Source organism: Momordica charantia (genome assembly GCF_013281855.1).
Source record: "Momordica charantia cultivar OHB3-1 chromosome 10 unlocalized genomic scaffold, Mcharantia_2.0 BLBB01000010.1, whole genome shotgun sequence".
Taxonomy (NCBI): domain Eukaryota; kingdom Viridiplantae; phylum Streptophyta; class Magnoliopsida; order Cucurbitales; family Cucurbitaceae; genus Momordica; species Momordica charantia.
The window spans coordinates 6,946,504-6,970,120 of NW_028275158.1; the positions used below are offsets into that span (position 1 = coordinate 6,946,504).

The 23,617-nt window shown below is 34.1% G+C and overlaps 3 protein-coding genes and 1 non-coding gene across 8 annotated transcripts; 3 read left to right on the plus strand and 1 right to left on the minus strand.

Moving 5' to 3' along the window:
• Positions 1-6,659: 6,659 nt before the first annotated feature.
• On the plus strand, positions 6,660-10,661 carry LOC111008238 (uncharacterized). Of its 2 annotated transcripts, XM_022280870.2 has the most exons (4): positions 6,660-7,269; positions 7,428-7,628; positions 8,865-9,215; positions 10,533-10,661. In XM_022280870.2, exons 1-3 carry the CDS (start codon positions 6,751-6,753, stop codon positions 9,204-9,206), a joined length of 1,062 nt encoding a protein of 353 aa, XP_022136562.1. In that variant the 5' UTR covers positions 6,660-6,750; the 3' UTR covers positions 9,207-9,215; positions 10,533-10,661. The 2 variants fall into 2 exon arrangements, with proteins under 2 accessions (XP_022136562.1, XP_022136561.1); XM_022280869.2 differs by lacking the exon at positions 10,533-10,661 and having other exon boundaries at positions 8,865-9,357.
• TRNAP-AGG (transfer RNA proline (anticodon AGG)) lies at positions 10,214-10,285 on the plus strand. The gene has a single exon. It is a non-coding gene; the product is annotated as a tRNA-Pro (tRNA).
• On the plus strand, positions 10,422-16,559 carry LOC111008237 (uncharacterized). Of its 3 annotated transcripts, XR_002601082.2 has the most exons (9): positions 10,422-10,984; positions 12,176-12,323; positions 12,754-12,945; positions 14,220-14,348; positions 14,670-14,839; positions 15,392-15,522; positions 15,758-15,912; positions 16,193-16,297; positions 16,428-16,559. XR_002601082.2 is itself a non-coding variant. In XM_022280868.2 (7 exons), exons 1-7 carry the CDS (start codon positions 10,753-10,755, stop codon positions 15,821-15,823), a joined length of 1,068 nt encoding a protein of 355 aa, XP_022136560.1. In that variant the 5' UTR covers positions 10,422-10,752; the 3' UTR covers positions 15,824-16,140. The 3 variants fall into 3 exon arrangements, 1 of the variants encoding a protein (XP_022136560.1); XR_002601081.2 differs by having other exon boundaries at positions 16,193-16,559; XM_022280868.2 differs by lacking the exons at positions 16,193-16,297; positions 16,428-16,559 and having other exon boundaries at positions 15,758-16,140.
• A 1,011-nt stretch (positions 16,560-17,570) lies between these two features.
• On the minus strand, positions 17,571-22,048 carry LOC111008343 (polyamine oxidase 2). 2 transcript variants are annotated; one of them, XM_022281003.2, is made up of 10 exons: positions 21,546-22,048; positions 21,337-21,455; positions 21,076-21,164; positions 20,871-20,984; positions 20,030-20,117; positions 19,777-19,862; positions 19,512-19,614; positions 18,693-18,790; positions 18,188-18,617; positions 17,571-18,100 (listed from the first exon to the last, which is right to left on the minus strand). In XM_022281003.2, exons 1-10 carry the CDS (start codon positions 21,583-21,585, stop codon positions 17,792-17,794), a joined length of 1,476 nt encoding a protein of 491 aa, XP_022136695.1. In that variant the 5' UTR covers positions 21,586-22,048; the 3' UTR covers positions 17,571-17,791. The 2 variants fall into 2 exon arrangements, with proteins under 2 accessions (XP_022136695.1, XP_087973437.1); XM_088117311.1 differs by having other exon boundaries at positions 19,777-19,858; positions 20,026-20,117.
• Between the last annotated feature and the right edge of the window lie 1,569 nt (positions 22,049-23,617).

Genomic DNA, 23,617 nt, shown 5'->3' on the forward strand with positions numbered 1-23,617 from the left:
CAAACGCCTCAATAATAGTTCTCTTTTACTTGAAATTAGTCTCTAAATTTTCAATTAGTTTGTTTTAGTACTTAAATTTTTAAATATTTTGTAGTAGATTTTGGAGTTGGCATAAAATACCATCTTAATCCTTGTCCTTAATTTTTCTTTAATCATTTAACAAAAATCTTCACTTTTGATCGGAAATATATGTTATAACCAGTTGAACTCTGTTCGATTTGACAATTTGAATTACTTGTTCAAATAGACAATCACATTTTTCTCATTGAGTAAATTAATAAAATACATATCATGCCCAATTTTATTACTATACTATTCATAAAAAAACTAACAATAATTCGCTAAAGTAATTATTTTAATTAAAAGTTGAGGGAGCAAAACAAAATAAATACATAATTTCATAGATTTTAAACATTTTTTCCCCTTAGCTCCAATTTGGCATAAAATTATTGGGAGGTTGTAAAATTAATTTTTTTAAAAAGAAAAGAAAAAAAGAGCGAGCGCATTGAATTGCATGTGAAGTGTGTCTGTAGGTCACTCACATGGCACGTGCTAATTTCTCTTCTATTGGAATAGCACTTTTCAGCCACTCACGTGCCACCACGTGGACTTCACATTTTCAAGAAGAAAGAAAAAAAGAAAAAAAAAATCTGTACCACGTTGGTTAAACTTTGGTTGATATTTGATTTTTTTTTGCATATTATAATTCGAACCAAAACCAAACCAAACCAATTAAAGAACACGTGTTCGTTACATTTAACAGCTCCCGTTTCATTATATTTTTGTTCTTGTTTGCGTATCATTTTCCGTTTCTTGTTTTATGTTTTTTGAAAGAGAAAAGAATTATATTTGATAATTATTTCTTATTTCTCTATTTTTTTATCGAAAACAAGAAAGATAAGAAAAATGATAACATAATACTTTTATTTAAATTTATGGAAAAACCGGAGAAGAATCAAGAAACAATGAACCAAATATCTCATTTTTAAAATATATTTTTTTAGAAAAGAAAATTAGTTTAATATATTTGTAAAAACAAAAAATAAGAAGTAGAAAACGATAAACAAGATCTTTACTAAAGAAACCAAATATTTTGGATCTACCAAGAAAATAGTCTGTAAAAAAATTTACACAAATTAAACCATTAAAAAAGAAATCTAATTCCAAATGTGAGCTGACTTCATCAGTTTCAAATTTCTTAAAAAAAAAGAAGAAGAAGAAAAAACCCATATTCAAGTAAAAACCATTCAACAGGACAAAACTAAAAGTTTAAATACTCACAAAAAATAGTTTCATTATGAAAAGAGTATAAGATTTAAGGCAAAAGCATGCAGTTAGATAGATTTTTTTCCTAATGTACACCATAAATTTAATTAATGTTTCATTTGACATTGGAAATTGATTAGAAATGATTTCAAATTTTAGGATTTTAAAAGATGAAAATGATTTTAAAATTTAATGATTTTAAATCATTGAAATTAAAATTTATGATTTTGATATTCACAAGATATAAAAAAATATAATATTTTACTATCGTGTGTTTTAATTTTGCATGATATTTAATATATAATAATTTTAATATGGAATAATATTGTTAACTATATAAAAAATGAAATAAGTTAATCCATCCAACTTAGTAATTTCAAATAATTAAAAAAATCAAATACTTAAAAAGTCGAATTATTTCAAATCTAAATCAAAATAAAGAATATATTTATTTTAAGTAAAAGCAAATTACAAAACATGACTCAACTAATTAAAAAAAACAAACTACCTGTAAAATTCCTCCTTTTTTGGAGTGATTTTTTTAATCTAAATTACTGTTACAAAAATGAAATAAAATGGAAAGAAAACGGATAAAAAAAGACAATCAAGAAAAATAGAAAATAAACTTGACGAGTTTTACTTGAATGGTGATCCAAAAAGACGTAGGAGAGGAAAAAGAGAAAACGAACTCTAGTCTCTTGCTTGAATGACAATCTGCGTGGAATAAAGTACAGTAAATGTTGTGTTTAGATTATATAAATGTAAGGTATATTAAAAAGATAAAACATCTATTATTTTTTGTTCTTTTTTTTTTTCAATTTAGAGTTTGTTACGTCGTGATTTAAAATACTTACAAATCCAACTAGAAAATTTTGTGCCAAAATGTGATTCATCAAATGATACAAGTCTTGGATAAGAATCTACAACGCACTAGAACGCTTTCTGGTGAGTAGGGCTGATCCTCGTGTGCTAGAGGGAAGACGATGGGGATCCGCAGAATAATAGCTTGCTTGTGGAACCCTTTGTGAGCACCCACTCAAAATAGGGAGAGCGCACTACCGCGAGAGAAAGAGCTCCTAACTACTGGAAGGTTTCTTTTATCAATTCCAGAAGCACGAAAAACCTTTCGATACAAGATAGGACAACTCATCAAGCAATTTTCTTTGCGCTTTCATTTCAGTGATGATGTCGCAAAGAGGGAAGTAGGGCTCATATTGACTAAAGGTGGATTATTCGATTTCCTTTAGAATGAAAGTCGCTATGAAGCCCCTACTACTTACTTTTTACTTTGTTTGATTCAAAAGGCGAACAGCCCCCAGGCTCTTCCATTAGCCTCTCGAGAGCCTTCTCATGGACCGGGAAAAAAAGGGGGATAAAGTCAAGTCTAAGCAACTAAAATGGAACTTCGATCGGATGCGGGTATCCAATCCCGCCATTGAGATGTCAAGCAGATTCCTGGGCGTTGAGCTAAAGGATTGAATCACACCGGGTAAGAAAGACGTGAAGGAATTAGAACTATTGGCGGCCGCGAAGGATACAGAGCGTTTAGGCTAATGGTACTACTAGTCAGTCTTCCCCTCGTTCCTTTTATCTTGGGCATCTCACTTGGGATGCGATTTCAAATCAATTTGGATTTCATTTTTTTTTTCTTTTGAAACCAAGCACGATAAATAATTTTAAAATCATTATGTTTGGCAAATGAGGATTCCAAACTTAAGAGAGTGAGAGTGAGAGTGAGAATTAGAAAGGAATTTTATACCAAATTTAAAGATTACAAAGAGATACAATTCATGAATGTTTAAAGTGTGATTTAAACTATTTATTTTGACATTTGTCTCCCTCTATCTTTGATAAAAAGTTTTAAATTGTCAAAAATTTTATGAATTAATGTTGTAATTTGATTATTTTGGTAAGTTCACATCCAATGATTTATTAGTTTTACTTTTCCCAAAATAAAAAATTCCTCAATTACTCATATTTTACGATTTCTGCTTTGTTTCCATCTCTCTCAATTAAGTTATTAATTTTATAAAAAATTTGTATAAGATTTTCTATTATAAAACTTAAGTATTCTCCTTGAAAAGATGTGAAAAATCAGGATATATATATATATATGTATGACAAAACAAGATTTCAATTTTCTTTTCAAATTATTACCTTTCAAACAAAAAGGTGAAGAATCAAACCAAGAGATTAGAGATCGCTAATGTTTTCATCATAAATTATATGTCCAAATCAGAAAACAAGATCTCTATTACATGAAACTATATAAAATAGATAACATAAAACAACTAATCAATTAACTACAACGAGGGATCAAACATTTTTCTAAACAAGAAAAGTCACAATAATTTCGTTTTTCTTTAACTATTATTTATAGGTTGAAAAACTTAATTGTAATCCTTATTTATACTTGAAAGGGGGTAAGTGTATATTCAGGGACATGAACCTACCTATAGAGATTCAATCAAACAACGAGGTAAAATTAAAGTAATAAGAATACAACGTATTCAAAACGTAAAGACTAAAACTTGAAAATTTCAATCACGTATAGACACAGATAGCAAGTGACGAATTACATGAAAAAGAACAAAAAAGTCCAACAAATCAACATCAAGCGACAAAGAAAATGCAAGAAAAAGATGGGAGAAAAGAAAGAAAAGATGCAAACATGGAATTGACAAATTTCGATTGCTTTAAAAGGTGTAAAATAGTTTGGTTCAAATCCTATGGTAACCATCTACTTAAGATTTAATATACTACGTGTTTCTTTAACAATCAAATGTAGGTAAGGTCAGACAGTCGTCCTTAAGATTAGTCGAGATTCGTGTAAGCTGTCCGAATATTCATGGATATTAAAAAAAAAGTGTAGAAGGATAAAAAAAGGAAAAGAAAATTGTATTAGTGCGAGCAAATAAATGTGGTGGTTTAAGCACATGGTAGGGTATCCTTCATCCAATCACTAAATTGCATAGTTTCCCTTCACAAAGTAAATTGAAAGGTCACTCTCTTGAGAAAAAGACATCCACAAGGCAAAGTAGACAGAGATTTTTTTCTAATTAATTGATGGTGTCTAAGTGGTTGAGGAGGTGATGGATGCAACTTTATATATGTATATTTTTTGCAAGAAAAATGTGGGATTTCCATTTTTGGAAAGCTATGGAATTATTTTGCTTTTTAATATAGGAGAAAGGGTGACTAATCTTTTAAATGGCTTTGTCTTTGTCATTTTTGTGCAATTCCTAGCTGCCACTTGATTTGACTTTGATCCATCTTTCACTGTCGTTTTACGGTACGTTTGGTACTAATTTTAACTATGATGAAAGTGTTTTTAAAGGGTCAGAAATAGTCTTAATGATTATGATATAGAAGTACTTTTATTTGTGAATATTTAGAAGTAGTATTTTTCAACCAGTGATAAATGGTCTGTATTGAGATTTTTATTCTTATAGCGAATTATGGTGTGATTTAAAAGAAAAAACAGTGTTTTTTTATTCTTATAGCAAACTATACTTTTTCTATAGTTGCTTTTGAAAATAAATTTGTTGAGTGGATGAATTTTGGCAAATCATGAATTGCCACATGTCCTTTCTATGGCTTTTGATCATCCAAGCTAGCTTGATCAAATTGAATTATATAATAATAAAAAATCACTAGTGATGGCCAAATTCACAGTACTGTAATGAAAGATAGTCATAAGTTTTATAATTTGAATAAGTCTGAATTCACCGAAGAAAATTGAATCTATGACCCACATGGAGCCCAAGTCAAAAGGTTGGTTCAAATCATTTCAAACTCAAACCTCGTTCATTGAAGAGAATTTGCTTAGGACACAAATAGAGCCCATATGTAAAGGTTAGTCCAACACCACCCAAGTCCAGACCTATTAAAAGCTCGTGGAAAATAGAGAGACCACCCTTCACAGGTCTAGAAGTTTAAAGAATGCAAAAAAGACTCCTAGCAAACTAGATACTACTTTTGAAAACTAGAACACTCAAAGGACTTTGAAGATGTAAGATTCTAAAGACTTTGTTGACTAATTTTATCAAGATCAAATACTCCGAAGGTTAAGACTTCAAAGACTTGAAAACTTAACTTTGAAGACTACAACAAGTTGAAGACTAGAAGATCCGAACATTTTAAAGACAAGATAAATGCAATTAGAGGATACAAGACTTCAAGACATTGATGGATTGAGTCCAAAGAGGTCAACAAGTCCAAAAGGTTGATTCAAAGGAATTAACAAGCCATAATGCCTACACAAGGAAATCAATAAGCTAGAAGTTGAAAACCTTGAACAAGTTAAAAGTCAAAATCTCCAACCTCCTGGATCCGAAAACAAGCATTTCAACCCTCGAGTCAAATTTAGTTCAAGAAAAAGAATTGGAGGAGTAAATATGAGAAATCGTACTCACTAGTCGCTACAAAAAAACCAATACAAAATCAAGTTCAACTCTACGAATCAAATTTATCTATAAATCTTGTGTATGCAAACTTAATTAGATGTTTTTTCAAATTACCTAAAATTTCTTCCTTCTTTATCATAACGTGCGTTAAAATAAACCCTATTAACACGCTTATCAAACCCAAGTGCTTAAAACCCTAGACCAAGTGAGGTTGGGTACATGCCAACTATGCTAGCTAACGCCTACAAAATTGAAAGGCCCAAGAAAGTTATGTGAGATGTGATTCAAACAAGTATTAAATATATATATCTACGTATGCTTATTTCCACGAGACTTCAAGAATATCAATAAAATATAGTTCAATGGATTAAGGTACATACATCCAAATACGAAGCCTATCTAAATCGGATAAGGAGTTCAATTGGCACAAGCAAGTCCCTCGACTCCTGGTCGAGACTTCTTCACCCCTCCAACCATATAGGTTACATAAGATCACACTTTAATCTTTCCTTTGCAAAATAAAATAAAGGTTAAAAATATTATGTTAGTTCTTATAATTTCAGTCTTAATTCATTTTAGTCTTTGTATTTTGAAAATGTTAATTTTGGTCTTTATATTTTAAATTTTGGTTCATTTTAATCCATATACTTTGAAAATATTCATTTTGGTTCATGTACTTTTAAAAAGTGATCATTTTAGTCCTTTACAATTTTTTAACACAAATTTTACACATTACGGAAATTCTTTAGTATAAAGTAATGTTTACATTTTAAATAATATATTGATTGTAATGTCGTGTTAAAATTGTGATAAAAAAATGAGATAAAAAATAAAATCAATAGACCAAAATGGTCATCTTTTTAAAATTATAGGACCAAAATGAACATTTTAAAAGTGAGAGACTAAAATAAATCAAAATTCAAAATTGGGATGACAAGTTTCAAAATATTTTTTAGGATCAAACTAGTATTTGAAGGAGGAAGAAATGGCAAAAGGCGGGAAAGGGAAACTATAGTACTATACCCTACAAGAAAAAAGAGGCAAATTTCAAAACGGAGCAGAGGCCGATCAGGGAGAGATGAAGATCGAAGCTAAGAGGAACTTCGAATTCGATCTCGAAGATGACGACGATGAGGATTTCCTTTCTGCGGTTGCCGCGGCTGAAGCTCGTGCCCTAGCCAGTAAACGCAGAAGGATCCCCAATCATACCATCGATCCGCCCAAAATGGCAATCGCGGAGGAACCGGAAGGACTCTACATGGCCGCTTTGAGAGGAAAACCTAATCTCCCGTCTCAAATTTCCGGTGGAACAGCCAATTCTAGGGCGAAGGGCGTCGCCGCTGCCAACAGGGGCTTCGTTTCTGCAAATCCTACTGCTCAATCGGAAGGCGGTGGTTCGTGTTTCAAATGCGGGAAATTAGGGCATTGGGCCAGAGACTGCGATGCTCCGGGAGGCGGTGGGTCTTTCGGCACTGCAGGGACTGATGCGTCTGTTGCGGAGAAAGCATGCCCCTGTGGATTGGGAGTTTGTATTGTGCTAACTGCGAATACGGAAAGGAATCGCGGTCGAAAGTTTTACAAATGTCCCGTTCGACAGGTGATGAGGCTAACACGTTATTTGTTCTTTACCCAATTAATTTTAGTATGTGAGTGCAACAAATTTGTCCAAGTAGCAATTTAAACTGTAAATTTTGCTATTACCAATTCGAGTTCGAATCTCCTATTATCTTCTGATTTTCATTGAATTGCTCTCAGGAAAATGGTGGGTGCGGATTCTTTGAGTGGTGTGACAGTGCTTCTGGAACTAATGTGATGACTTATGGGAGCCAAAATCGTGCATCAAGTTCATTATTCTCAGACCTCATGTGCCCCTGTGGTGCTGGTTCTTGCATTATTCTAACAGCTAAAACAGGGGAAAATGTTGGTCAGCAATTCTATCGTTGTCCTTCATATCAGGTGATTTTTATAATGGAAATGATTTTGCTGTTTTTATTGCCTTGTGATGATTTAATTTTGAATACGAAGGCTCATAAATTGTTTGTTCAGAATTAGAGTTCTGGTTATTGGATTTTCATTTTTCATATCATAAATGTCTTGTACTGTACTACTATCTAGCTAATAGACTGAAATGTGAGGGAATGCTTTTGCTTTTGTTACTCTGTAATATGCATTGGATGCTTCATTCAGAATATTGATGAAAATAAAATATTTTGTGTTATTGCGGCATTAGGCTCAAGTGATTCTCATACATTTGCCTCAATTTTTCGAATATATACTCATAGAGATGCAGTATCAATATAATTTGTGCTCCCAATTTTGTAACATTTTCTGTTGGGAGTTGTATATTATGGTTTTGATGATAGCCTAAATGCGAGGCTGGAAGAAGAGTGGGGGAGAGACTTTTTTTTGTGGCTTTAATTATTGCAAGCAATTGGGATTAGTCACCAATTACCCTTCATATTTCTAGTTGGTGTATCAAGACGGATGTTAGAGGACTTCTATCCAGAAAACATCATTATATAGTTATCTCCAGGTTTCTTTTAAAAAAGAAACTTAGAACATATGTATTACAGACAAAAGAGCACAAACAGCGTAAGGGTTCCCACCCAAGAGCAACTAATAGAGAGCTTTCCAGTTGTTCATAATCAAGCCAAGGTTGTAGTTACAAAAGAATTTTCTATAGTTTAGACACCACCAAATAGAGGGGTGCATTCCTACAAGATTCCTTTAGCCTCATTATACCTTTATGTCATATTCTCATATTTACCATTGTAAGCACGATCAAGAGCAAGTTAATTTGATACAACTCTCCTCTCCATACGATACAAGTTAGTGTAAGAGGACAAGTGAATATGTCGTTTTAGTACTCCCTACCTTTTAGATGGTGGGAATGCTTCATTGGTTACTCCTGGAAATCAGACAATTTTCATCTGTATATCACTTTGTCATTGCACATTTCCAAGGTTTATCCCTCTATATTTATTTTATATACATGATATATCCAGCCCCAATATCTCTTTGAATTTTCTACTTGTGTGGTAATGATAATTTCCTCATCTCCCTCGTCTTGATGAACCTCATAATCATCTTAATGCTTGAAAATTGCATAGTTGTACTGTATACAGAAAATGGTTTGTTTTTCAACTTTCATGTTGTAATTCCTCATCAGCTGGACTTAAATCTGTTCTGCAGGAAAGTTGTGGGTTCTTCCAGTGGTGCAAGGAGCCTCCCATGGCAACCAAGAATCAAGTGAATGACTATAAGATCTATGGTAACGCAAATGATACAAGCAAAAGCTTTGCTCCAACTCCAAGAACCAGTTCTTCCATAGATGCAAGCAGAAGCTTTGCCGTGAGAACCGGTTCTTCCTGTTACAAATGTGGCGGCGAAGGGCACTGGGCTAGAGATTGCTCACAATCACATACATCATCTAATCCTCCATTTGCAGAGTTGGGCAGAAATCCATCTGCATCTGGAACCTGTTTCAAATGCAGTAAGCCTGGGCATTGGGCGAGGGACTGTCCTAATTGTTGAAATTGAAAGGTACTTCTACTACCCTCTTGGCTCTTGGTGCTTCTGCAGCTGTAGGACTGTTTCAAGCTTTTTAGGAGTTGTTTAAGCTTGTAAATTCACCTGACATTTTGCCTATTTTGCCCACAATTGAAGTTTACATTTATTTGCTCCAGTTAGAGTGGAAAGTAGATTATATGGAGATGGGTTAGCTTAGAATTGAGATTTTTAATCTTTCTTCAATTCCCTAATTTAAAGAATTTGATGCCTCGTTTACCTTTTCAAGAGAAGGAATGAGATTACCACATTTAGGAAGAGTTATTTTTAAATTTGAGATTTGTCCCATCAATTGATTCTATTCATAAAATTTAATACAACTTTTTTACTATTTTTTATTGACAAATTTTAAAACTCTTGCGTTTTTAGTACAACAAGTGGGAGTGGGTATTTGAAGGTGCGATCGCTAGAAAATCTTAGGAACTAAATGAATTGATATAAGACATATTAAAAACTTTTTACCGGAAAATAATTTAGTGAATGATGAACATATGACTTGGAATTAAAATGTAACCTCATGGCAAAGCTTTGTCACGTTGCTCATAGCCATAAAATCTGCAATTTTATTAGCTTCTTCGTTGTCTTCAAATGCTCAAATAAAAAGCACTTCTTCCCACAATCTCCAAGCGAGCATAGTCAAGAACCGGAGCTAGGCCGGACCACCGTCGTCGAACCATCGGTTGAGCGTCTGCAATATTTTGAACATCTCAAATTGTAGTATATATTTTCATTTTCATAGTTTTTGTTTTGAAATTTATATTAAAAAAATGGTTTATTTTTTGTTGTTAAATCTTTTTATTATTATTATTATTATTAATTGTTCAACAAAAAGTATGGATCTGTCTAGAAACTCGACAAATCTATTGATTAAGTGAGCCAAGACAAAATGATGATAATAAAAAGACATGACAAGGATGACTTACTTGCTCTTCATTATATATGAAATAATATTGTATGAAGGTTGTAAAATCATCGGGCATTTGGTCTAGTGGTATGATTCTCGCTTAGGGTGCGAGAGGTCCCGAGTTCAATTCTCGGAATGCCCCATTATTTCTTTTTTATTTATTTAATTTTAAAACCGTTTTGCTGCCATTAATATTTTACAATTCATCTTAATAATTGATGCAGTTGTGTTCATTTTAAATGTTAAAATAAAAAAATGAAATAGAAGATTCGAAAAACTCATGCTCTCTTTAAACCATTTGGATTCAATTTGTATTTAATGGTACTCGGAGAAAAAAAAAAAAGAGTTTGTAATTTATTGTTTGTTTTCGTTATTGTTGGAAAGGATAGATACAGATTCTTGGAAATGGGTATGGTAGTCATTCACAATCATTGATTTGAAGGATTATCCGTGGACAATTGACAGCTGAAAATTCGGCTACTCTTCCTTCCCTGTTGTTTACCATCGATTTTGCTCTCGCTTTCTGAACGTATCGGCAATTGAGAGGAGAGATTAAGGCAAAGGAACAACACAGATTCTTGAACGGGATTCTGATTTCCGAGTTTGCAGATGACGAAGAAGCATCGGAATGGCGAAATCTGGGAATTCGAGCGAGAAATGTCCGACGGAACAGGAGGAGGAGCTGGAGCTGGAGACGTGATTCTTGGAATTGATGGAGGCACAACCTCCACCATCTGCGTTTGCGTTCCCTTTTTACAGCCTCACTCTCTCCACCTTGCCGATCCTCTTCCTGTTCTTGCACGAGTCGAAGCCGGCTGCTCCAACCATAACAGCGTTGGCGGTATTCTCTCTTTCTCTCTGTGCCTATTGCGTTCTAGAATCCTGACTGGTCTTCCCCTTTTCGTACGTACCCATATTCTTCTGCACATGTTTCTCGTTATTCTTCCTGTACTAGTGGCTGTATTTTGCAGGATTATTGAATGGATGGTTGTGGGATACGTCTGACTTCGATCAATTTACTTTCTGATTCCGGTTTCATTTATTCGAGATTTATGCATGTAGCATGGCTACCAATGGTGAATGTATTTCATTATGATTAAAAATTTGAAGTTGGAAGAAATTAATAAGCTTTAGCCAAATTGGTGTAGGATACAGGTAGTATAGGTTAAAAAAGTTAACGAGTCTGTGAGTCAATTTTCATCCAAGGGTTAATATTGTTCCCTAATGAATAGAACTCTTGGTAAGATTTAGCTAAAGTGTAGATGCTAGGATGAAACTTTAAGTATAAGGACCAAACTGACACAAGTACAAAATGCAAGGATGGAATATACAATTTAACTGAAAAAGAAACATGGGTTTTGTTCGGATACTTGAAAGGCTTTTATACTAATGAAGACGTTATCCTCATAAACCAGCCTCCCCTTGAACAAAGGATTATCAAGTCTTCTCTCATACATTTATTCATCAATCCATTGTTAGAGCTTTCTTTTATCTAGGTCAACTCATTTTATCGGAGCACATCGCCTATTTGATAGAGCTTAACCTCATATCACTTGTGGAATAACCAATGTTTGCTATTCTCGGCCGCATCCTTAAATATCCTCCCATCCAACAAGCGTCGGTATTAACGTTGGTTATATTGAGAATCCCATGCATATAGACAAATAGAACTCTTTGAACTTTTGGGATCAAATTATAGATAGGGGTAAACTTTAGGAGTTCAAACTATATTTTAACCTTAATTTTTTTAATACACCTAATAAATATTGTTAGTACCTCTCAAGGCTGTGTCTTTTCCAGATATTAGTGGTAATGACGGATGGTCAAACAGTGTCAGAAATCCATTAAATTTAATTACCATTTGGAAATTTCTATTAAAGTAATTTTATGGTTGAATTCTATTAACAATAAAATTTTGAGTCAGACAGTAGTCTCTTGTTTCAAATTGGTATAGAGAAAAAGGCTGGTTGGTTTTGAAGTATTTAAAAGGAGATTTTAGTATTGAAAGTGTAAAATTTTATCTTCATTTCAGAAACTGCTGCAAAGGAAACGCTGGAGCAAGTTATGGCGGAGGCTCTTTCAAAAGCAGGTTCAAATCGGTCTGCAGTTCGAGCTGTTTGTCTATCTGTTTCTGGTGTAAACCATCCAACGGATCAGCAAAGGATTTTGAATTGGCTCAGGTAGCCTTGAAAGAATTCATTTCTATGAAATTAGTTTTTGCTGTCTTTGGATTTACTGTAATGGAGACTGTTATTTGCTCATTTAGGATTTAAAATCTTAGGATAAAATCTTAGGATAGTTTTCTCGAGCACCTTAAAAGAAAGTATGTCTAGCTTTTCCAAATGTTCATTTGTCCTCTCTAAATTGATTTATTATTACTGACTGATTCTAGGTGTTTATACAACATCCCTTAGTGTACTTCTAGGTGCATAAATCTTTCTATTTAATTAACTTCACAACCTGAGTTAGGACTCAGATCAATTCCCAGGATCCAAGCAGATATTCTATTCACTAGCTATTTTGTTCTATAACGTATGAAATCTGAATGGCATGTCTCCAATGCAATTATGCTTTTATACACTTCTGATATGTTTGATTTAATATGCACAGGGATATATTTCCTAGCCATGTCAAACTCTACGTTCGAAATGATGCTGTGGCAGCTCTTGCAAGTGGTACCATGGGAAGGCTTCGTGGTTGTGTTCTAATTGCTGGCACTGGGACTATTGCTTATGGATTCACAGATGACGGTAGAGAAGCTCGAGCGGCTGGTGCAGGACCGGTCTTCGGGGATTGGGGAAGGTCTCTCTCACCATCTCTATCTCTCATTCCCTCGCATGCACACTCACTTGTAAACTGTATTATGAGTAATTTTATAAGGATCATCTTTTTTGTTTCCCAAATACTGGTGTCATAATTTTTCCTATCAGGTGAATGATTGAGCAGTGAATTTTATTTCTTTTCCCTCTCATACAGTCGTTCTCAATAGTTTATTTGTTTAGTCATGAAGACCATGCCTAACAATGTTGTAGTAATTCCTTGGAAATCTTCAGTCAAATTAATGGGCATCTCTTGCCTCCTAAGTATGTTGCCAACTAGATGCTGTATGTTAAAAGGAAACTTTATCCCCCTAAGTATGTTCCAGACTAATAAACAGGGCAGGGCAGGGGTAGAGATGGAGAACATATTCTCCGTCCTTGTTTAGGTCACAGGGAAAAATTTTATCCCCCTAACCCTGCCCTCCAGCCCACTTAAACGGGTATTCTCAGCCTCATTTGGGATGGGTCCCCACGGCGAAGTAACTATCATCCTATATTTTTCTCTTACATCTGTAGTTCCTATTGCTTCCTCTCAGCTTAAAAAACTCAAATGCCAAATGTTATGTGGCCATCTGTTTAGAGATAAAGCTAAGCTTTATGACTGAATGTCACTGAGTATCGACTTTGGACATTTTAGCAAAAAAGAAAAATATGATAGTTTTTGTAGGTGTTGATAAGAACAATAGAGAGATTCACGAGGCTTTTTGTTCTTTTTGGCCTCTTACAGTTCCCTTGGTAGAGAATTGCAGTAATTCCAATAAGAGTGTTTATATATCTTCTCTCTCTCTCTCTTTTACAACTGGTTATTCTTTTAAATAGTAAACCTCGTTTCTTAAATTAGATACTAACAAGTTCTAAGAAAGTCATTTGGTTCCAATCTGAAAGGAAAAAGAATAATGATTCAACTAATAAATGCTGTGCTGCATCTCTTCTTTTCATTTTCCTTGCTGCAGGGTTTTCCTAAATGATGTAATATTTTAACTTGAATTTGTGTATGAGCTACTTGGAGGTAAAAAATTATGTATTACCCCCTCTGAATTGATATCTGAACTGCCATATTGACAGATCGTCCTCTGAGCTATCTAGTGGACACAATTGTTTGTTCTTAAAAAATAGGTTCTGTTTTATTGTGGATTGGTTCAAGAGAAAAATAGGTTCTGTTTGAGGACACAATTTTCTGGAGTATTGTGCGTTACATGTACATTTTCCTTTTCTTTTGTCACTTTTCATTTGAGGTGATACTTTTTGTAATTTCAGTGGGTATGGCATATCAGCGCAGGCTTTAACTGCAATTATAAGGGCGCATGATGGTCGTGGTCCTCAAACAAAGCTCACAAATAGTATTCTTCAGATTCTCGGTCTTTCTTCTCCTGATGAACTCATTGGGTATATAAACTTGGTATTACTGGTCGCAATCTTCGCTAGCTACTTTTTTTTTTATTCTTCGATGCGGTTTGAACTTTGTGGACAAAATAAATTACATGAAGTAGAAGGGATAATATCTCTCTCTCTCTCTCTCTCTCCTTTTTTAGTTTTAATAACATACCTATCAGAAGCGTGCTTTATATATGTATTTCTTGAACTTTTCACTAGAAAAGTAGTTCGTGCTTGGTCAGTTTGTGACAATCGTGCCAAATTCGTATGTTAAGAATGGTATGGAAACTGCTGTATGATGCATGATTGATTAGGTATATCATTGAAAATTAGGTGGACCTACGCAGATACATCTTGGGCTCGCATTGCTGCACTTGTCCCTATTGTTGTGTCATGTGCAGAAGCAGGAGATGAAGTTGCAAATAATATTCTGCAAGATTCAGTTAAGGAGTTGGCTTTAAGCGTAAATGCTGTTGTTCGAAGACTCGAATTGTGCGGTTCAGGTACTGGAATAGTGGAAATCTTTTATCGTAGTTTATAAACTTGATTCCCCTGGGCACCCTCCTCAGAATCCGAACCCAAATCTAGAAGTGCTCTTTTTCTATTAAACCTCCCTTGACATCTTTCCTTCTTTGGAGAATGTGTTTTTTAGCTCATGTTCTGGGTTCTGGCTTTGAGATAAAGTACAACATCTCCTCAATGTATTTCTCTTTGGATCTGTACTTGAATGTGCAACAAAATTGATCATAAATATCTCAATCACATAGCGGATGATGAAAATTGAATGGGATTAACCTTTTATCTTTATGTGTTCATAAAATTTGTCGAGCTGGTCCATGTATATCTCTTGAGGGGTCTGTTACAGAAGGCTACTAATCATGCACAGATATTCATTGGTATAGGGATCTCCATAAATTTCTTGTTGATTCATTTAAGGAAATAAGGAAGAGGAGAAGCCGCGAATGAGGGTTCAATAAATATGATAGTTTCCTTCTTGAAATTTTTAACCAAAGTTTTGCCTCAACTCTCAGTGGAAGCATTAACGTATATTGCAGATGGAAAGGATTCTTTTCCCCTTGTCATGGTTGGTGGAGTTCTTGAAGGAAACAAGGGATGGGGTATAGCAGAAGAAGTTATAAACTGCATTTCTAAGGACTACCCTGGGGTAGTTCCCGTTTGGCCTAAGGTTAGCTTATCCTTCAATATCCTCTAGTCTTTCTATGCATGTGTTTCTACTTTTTGATATATGTGGTGCTGTTTTGAAAAATAATCTTTATTTGTTAAATAAAAATTCAATGAAAACATATAGATGAATTGTTTATAGAAACAACAATAGTTATTGACTTATTGTTCTTTCATTAAAATGCATGTTTTTCACCCTGCAACAATCTCATAGGTACATTTTCTTGAACTGAAAACAGGTGGAACCTGCAATTGGGGCTGCATTGTTAGCCTGGAATTTCTTGAAAGATTCTCGTCGAGAATAAGGCTGTAGACAAGTAACTGACAATTATTCATAGAGTCTCATGAGTTGTACAGAAGCAAAGTCGAAAACGATGAGCCCGGTATTGTGAAGGTGAAGAAAATAAGAAGTCTTGTGACTAAGCTATTTCAGTTCTTGGTATAAATATAGGCAATTTACTAACCTAGAGTCTGTCATTTTCTAATAACTATTTGGTGATTGAAAAAAGAAATATGCTGTTTTGGGCTCTTGGCAGGATGTGTTCAAAGTGATGTCAACATTAATGCATGATTTTAGTGCATTTGCTGCAATTTCATGTGTTTACTGTCAACTTGAAAGCAATTTCTGGTACTTTGGTTCCTCTAATCTGTCATTTCCAATTTGCATTTGCTAGAATGCCCTCTTTTCTCTCAATCTTGATTCTGGATTGGGTGAAGAAAAAGTATCACAGATGGTTGAAATATCAAGCTTCCTTTGTCTTCAAAGTCATTGTGGAAAGGTATGCAGTTGAATTATTATTATTATTATTATATATTTTTTGTACTATATAGTTTGATTTGAAAATGGAGGTGAATTGAAATGAAAAATTAGTTAAGAAATGTGTATAAAAGTTTGGTTTGGAAGGACAGGACTTGACATCATGCGGTGTGAGCTGGTGGAGTCGGAGCTTCGCTCCCCTATGCCCTATACCCGCCCTTGTTATTGCATTCTTGAAAGCACTAGAATATCAACAAATCGGGTATCAAATTTCTTTTTAGATATCTATGGGTTTGAAATCTGTATTTTCATAGTATTGCGTAAAAAATTGACCAAATATAAAAAATATCATAATAGAGTGGATAATATTAATAATTTAAACAGTGAAATTTACTTGTTAATTTAAAATTTGTTATAAATTTGTTATTTTTGTGGTTTTTTCAGAAGCATTTATCGACCGACATATAAAACTTTACATCCAACTAAACTACATGCTCTTTTACCTAAGTAAACGTCTGATTGGTACAGACCATTCTATTATCACACGAGTAACAATTTTCTCATCTAAACAGTTATTTAAAGTTAGGTTTAATTTGATAAAAAGGAAAATTAGAACTTAAACCATCAAATAAGATGCTAAGTTTTCTGCCAACATTAGCGTCTAAAATAATTCCATCATTATCTGGCCCTAATTTATAAAATTAATGGTAGGGACCAAAAATAGGCCTGGGTTGAAAGTTGAGAGTCTAAAATAGACGTTTTGAAGTATCAAGACCAAAGTGAAACAAAACTCAAAGTTCATAAATCTAAATAATTTAGGATCGATTCTCCAAGTAAAAAAAACACTGTCACGATTTAATCCCTGTACTTTTAAATTGGTTACAATGTAGTCCTTGTAATTTAAAGTTTCTTAACATAAGTTTCTTAAGTTTCTAACGATTGTGAAATTTTTTTTTGTTAAATTTCTTATATTTATAGATTGATAAACCAATTAGGGATTAAATATATTTATAAATTAAAAAGATTAAATTATTATAGGATAAAACTTAAAACTTAATTTTAATAATATTTCTTATGATAGGGACTAAATTCTTAACAAATTTTAAACTAAGAACTTTCGTCGCTATAAATTAGAGTTGAGGAATTATAGGAATTAAATTGTTACAAATTAAAGTTTAGGAACCAAAAATGTACCTAAATTTTCAAATAGAAAATCACCATTGTCGTCCTTTGCACCCCAAAAAAGGTGGAAAAACTCACATTTTTTTAAGTAAAGGCTTTATTCATTATAAGTGTTTATAGCAAAGCTTAGGTAATAGTTACAAGTCCATAGGCATAACCACACCACACACTGTTTCAGAAATCTGAAGGATGCAATCAAGTCCCACCATTTTGTGCTTCATAAAACTACTAGATACATCACGGTTCCATCCTCTAGCTAAAGGATTTTCTGTGCTGCATCTTCTGGACATAATCTGATGTAACAATCACGACCACGTCTTTTGGGAGGAGAGGATTACATTCGGGAAATTAACAATGGGACCGATAATGGAGTCTCATCCGCCATGACCGCCTGGAACAAATCCAAATCCCCATAATGCTCTTGAAAGCGCATCCTGCAGTCTTCAGCAGCCATCAGACCAGTTGAGTATGCGCCATGCACAGATCCTGGATAGTTGATACTCGTAGCCTCCCCAGCAAAGAATAGGTTATCGACAGGAATTCGCAGCCTCTCGAACAGATCATGGGGTTTGCCTACTTTATCGTAGCTGTAGGATCCAAGCGAGTTGACATCTGACCCCCACCTCGAAACTAGATGCTGAATCTATAAGATGAAAAGACATTTTTGTTTGCTTGTCATCGAACTTATATAGCAGCAACATTAATAACCAACGTAACGTATAAGACTTACCGGGGCTGGTGCATCAGGGACAACCTTCTTGAGTTGCATGAAAGCAAAATTGGCAGCTTCTCCATCAGACATCTTCTCAATGTCTCTAGCAAGCTGCCCAGAAGGCATGTAAACAAGGACAGGTTGACTTGTGGCCTTGTGGAGATTGAGGAAGTAGCTGCAGTTCTGTGATGTGTCTGCAACAACTCCCAAGAACTCCACATTTGGCCAAAATGCATTTTCGAAGTGCAAGATTATTTTGTTTTCAAGACCTACTCCAAGGTCAGCAATGGCTGCCTCCTTCCAGTCTGGAAGCTTGGGCTCAAACTTGATGACTTTTGCTTTAAGCACCCCAAGAGGAACAGCAACAATAGCAGCATCAGCTCTGAATGTTTTTCCATTTTCTACAGTTACTTTCACTCCGGTATATTGTCTCGATATTTTCGTAACCCTGAAAGCCAACATAGTTTAGGATAGGTTGGTATGTAAAGAAACAGTGACTGAAGAAGAGGGCGAACTGAATTACCTTTGACCTAAGCGGACATCAATACCCTTAGCAAGTGTGTTGATAACAGGTAGGTAGCCCCTGACCATAAGCCCATGTCCACCAGGGAGCAGTTCTTCCTGAACATATAAAACAAGTAATTTTAAGAGGAGGCACTAAAGACTATCAAACCAGAAAAAGAGAGTTATGAATAAGAAACTGTTAAAAAAAATATATAGTTTGTCGCTCATCTATTCTCTGTGCGCATGTTATTTTATTGTTCATGCATACGTGAATTCAACAAATTTTATCACTTCAATACCAGTTATTCATGTTAACCTTACATATATGTGGTTCTATTCTTTCATCTTAAATGTCTGCGGAATTAAAAAAAAAAATCATTTTGAGGATTTGAGGAAAGGTTCCATTTTATCAAGAAGGATGATTTCTTCTGTAAATTCAGAAAATCATAATTGCATAAAGATGTGCAGTATCTATTCTGGCTAGCAGAACAAGAAAGTGGAGAATGAAGAACTCCCGAAACAGATGAGGAACGATCAAGTAGAAATCAAGTGGGTAAAGCAACAAGATAGCACTTGACCGATCCAATTCTAAACATGAATAGACTACCCAAGACCATAGAATTAGTTAGAAGTAGGAATCAAAGACTTCCAAAAAAAAAAAAAAAAATTAAGAAAAAATTTTCAACCCTGTTAGAAAGAAAAAAGGTTTCACTTTCTTGTGTATTCCACAAGTAAACAATGACGCATCTTTGAGACATTTTCACTCTACTTGATCGGCTTGATTGTATAATATTAAACATCATAGGAAGTCAAACAGTTTACTAGAAATGCAACTTGCCTGATCCCAGCCTTTAAGTGAAATAGTATTGGCATCTGCAGAAAACCATCCTTCCATCCTGCATAAATACCATTGAAGAACCTTATGGGCAAGCCCCTCCAACCTGCATCAGAGAAATCATATAAGTATAGGCCTACAAGTATATACTGTGTCTCTGAATAGACAATGCAAGTTAATAAATGGCATAGTTTTTCTTAGGGGAAAAGAACTTGGATATTTCCGTAAGTCTAGTTATGATCATGTATCTTAAATGCAGATAACCAACCTTAATTCTGGTCTTCTTTCAAAGACAATCGAGATTGCTCTGATAATTGACATGTCTTCACTATGTTCCTCTCTTATAGTTTCTGTCTGTATAAAGCAAGAAAGAAAACTAAGAGGCCACCAATAAATATAACTTAAATCCCAAGAAGCAGAAAACAAAGCTGTTTATTTTATAATTATAAAATATGAATTATGCATTCTATTAGATCAAGCAACAACAGAATTAGACTGGGAAAGAGGGGGCAGTGACTTGCCTCTTTCAAAATGGTTTCAAATGTTTCGCCGACTTTTGTTACCAACTCTGGAGGAACTTGACTCCCATCCATATCAAACAGTGCATAACTGATAAGAAATTTAACATTATTAATAAACCAAAGAAGAATTGTTCACATAAATGATAAGATGAAGCCCTGAAGAAACGGATGGATAAATAAAATAAAACTAAATAGTAAAAAAATTCAAAGACCAATTTAAGTTGAACTTTTACAAGAAAGTGCTGTTCAATTCACACTAATGCCAATAAAAATAAAAATAAAAATAAAAAAATCTACAAACCCAAATTATTTGACCCAAAAAAATACACCCAGTAATCAACAGATCAAAACCCAGTTCTGAAATATGAATTTTTATAAATAAACAAACAAGAGGGGCACCATCAATCTTCCTTTGAAAAAAGAAAGTAGTGAGAACAGTAGCTAATCGATCCAAAACAGATGGCAAGAAATCCTTTTCCAATCCTGAGATTGCTTTAAAACCACACCTAAACACAATTCATTCACAGATTAATAGTAGATGTAAACAACAATGAAGAGACTACACCATGAGATTAGTATCCACCTGTAGGACTTGCTTTCATTTGCATCAGCTTTAAAAAGGATCCAACTCATACTAAGGATGGATTCCTTTTCTTCCTGAACAAATCAATCCATTGTTCACAAAGGAAAAGTAAACATACTAAGTTAACTGTAAGTATGGGACTCCAAAATAGGGAAAAAAAAATGACTTTCGCTCGAGATCAGAGATATTATAGTTTTGATGGTAGGGTTCATGAAACAAAATAAAAAACCCAAAAAAAAAAAGAAATTTACTCGATACCTTTCCAAATCATGGTCATATAACACAGAATTATCCTCACTAGTTCGGTATAAGGGCAATCCCAGTCTGCCAATCAATGGGGCCAATGGGTTTTCTGCACACACCCCGTGCAACCTGCAAATTATTCATAAGTCGTGACTAAATCTAAACATGTAAATCATCGCAATGTAAGTGAAACGAAATTACAGAAATTATAACAGCTTACCATGATGCTCCAAGATCAACAGGAAAACCAAAGGAATAATCAGTGTGAATACGACCGCCAAGTCTGTCTCGTGACTCCAAAAGTGTTACCTGATCAATATTATTGGTAACAAACAAACTTATAAATTCATTCCTTGAAATAATTACGGCCCCTGTTTCTCCAGTGATATGATCGCACCGATAATTCAACATTAATATCATTTGGGCGAAAAAAATTAGATATAAAACGTCATAAGTCAAAAAGAAACGACAGTATCCTTACCTGAAAAGAGGCATCGTGGAGAGCACGGGCGGCCGCAACTCCGGCCATGCCACCGCCGATCACTATGACAGACGGCGGCGATCTCACCTGCCGTTTCCGAGGATTTGGATAGCAAATCTCTGGCATGCAAAGAACCCCCATTAAGATCTCACATGATTTCTTACTCTGTGCTAAGCGTGTGTGGGTGAGAGAGAGAGAGAGAATCAAACCTCTGCGTAGTTCGGAATTACTCTTGGCTCCGGATTCCATGACGAGTATTCGATATTACACTTGAATTAACGATGAGAGTGATTTCAGGAGTAGGGAGATTAAAATGATCAAACAACAGCGGGAGGAGCGATCGATTATGAAATTGAAGCGACGGAGGGAGTAACTGAGGGGAGTAATGGAGGATGAAGATCAAAAGACGAGTAACGAAGTGGTTGGAATTCGTATTCACGTTCAGACCCAGCTTCCCCAACCAGCTCATGCGCTTCAATTTCCAGACTCCTGAAGCCACACTGATTTGATTTTCCCGTCCGATCGAGCAACGGAATTCCGTAGATCAAACTGCAATTTACGAGAATCAGAGAAGATTTCGCCCACGGAAAGAAGATCTCAGGATTTCAGGAGTTCCGAGTGAAGGAAAATTTTAGAGGGGGGAGAAGAAGAATATGGAAACGGAAAGTAAAAAAGGAAAATAAATAAATTTTCTGATGAATTTGAGACTCAAAAGAGTTGGGGTTCTTCCCTTATATATAGTGTTTGGAGACGATCTCCTGTATTCAGGGACTCTATGCTTCGAAATTTTGAATTTTCCTAATATCTTTTTTCTTTTATTATTTTTCATTAAATGCATAAAATAATTTTCTTCCCCTCTTCTATAGGCTAAATTACAACCCAAAAAAAAAAATCCTTAAATTTTGTCCATTCTTTATTATTGTCTATCTAATTTTATTTTAAATTTTCTTTTAAAAACAGTAACTTATTTCATATTTGCTCTCTTTTCATCCTTTCAAATTTAATTCGTACAAGCTTTTAAGTTAGTTGTCGCGTCATTTTAAATTTAAAGTTTCTAAGTTAGAAATTTAAAAAATTCCACTTAATTTTTTGGATTTTCAATTTATTTTAGTCTAATAAAAGATTTATTAACTTCGTTATGTAGATATGATGTGAGAGAACAATTAAAACATGTCAGATAGACTAAATTCGAGTGGGTATCATGGCCTAATCCACTAGTCAACTTTACCCTATTAGCCCACCTGCCTACTTGTTGTTAGTGTACTCTAAAAAATTTTTTCATTTTTTTAAAGTTAATTAATAATGAATAGAATAAGATTTTAGAATTTATACGTGGTTGAGTTATGTTTCGTAAATAAGTGATAGAGACAATTTATAATGTAACAAAAAGAATTTATTTCCACGAAATATAACGTAACAAAAATTTATTGCAAAAAGTGAGAGGAAATTAACTTTATGCAAGATTTGAGACAAAAAATAGTGTTAATTGACAATGGACCAAAAAGGGATTTTTTTTTTTTATGCAAAATTCAGGAATTGGATAAAATATTTGAAAATTTAAGAACTAAAAGGATAGTACGTACATACTAAAATAAAATAAATAAAAGAGTTGAAAGAAAATATTTTTAAACTTATATTTAATTAATTCAAAATAATAAAATCAAACCTATTTGATATGGATGAGGTGATCTAACATGATGACGTAGAAATTATTCTTTATAATTACTTTTTAAGTACATTTATTATTTGTTTATTTGTTCTAACGTCTTTCTTTTATTATCTTTCATTAAATTCATAAAATAATTTTCTTCCCGTTCTAAATTACAAATTTGAGCTTTAAACTTCTAGAACCTTGTGATTTGATTTTTGAATTTAAAAGGATTTCGATTAAATTTCTAGATTTCAATTTTTGAGTCTAATAAATTTTTGTTATTAATGTTCTTTACGTTGAAATTCTTATTTTCGAGAAAAGATGGAGGGATTCAATTCGAGAAATGCAAACAAAACATGCACAAAAGAAAAGAACTCCGAAACACTCAAATAAATAGAATTCGACGTACGTTCTCAAGACGAACAATCAAATTCACATACTACTTATGGAGTCTATGATCACACATTTATAAGCATTGACACGTGGGACCTATTTAATAGTACCACGAGATCTACAGTAGTACGTGAACGGTTGAGACCGACTTCATTTGATGGCTCAACACGACCTTGGTTAAGGCTGAAGTCCAAGTAAGGTTCTGAGTCGGACCTTAAGTATGAGGTGTCATTCCTT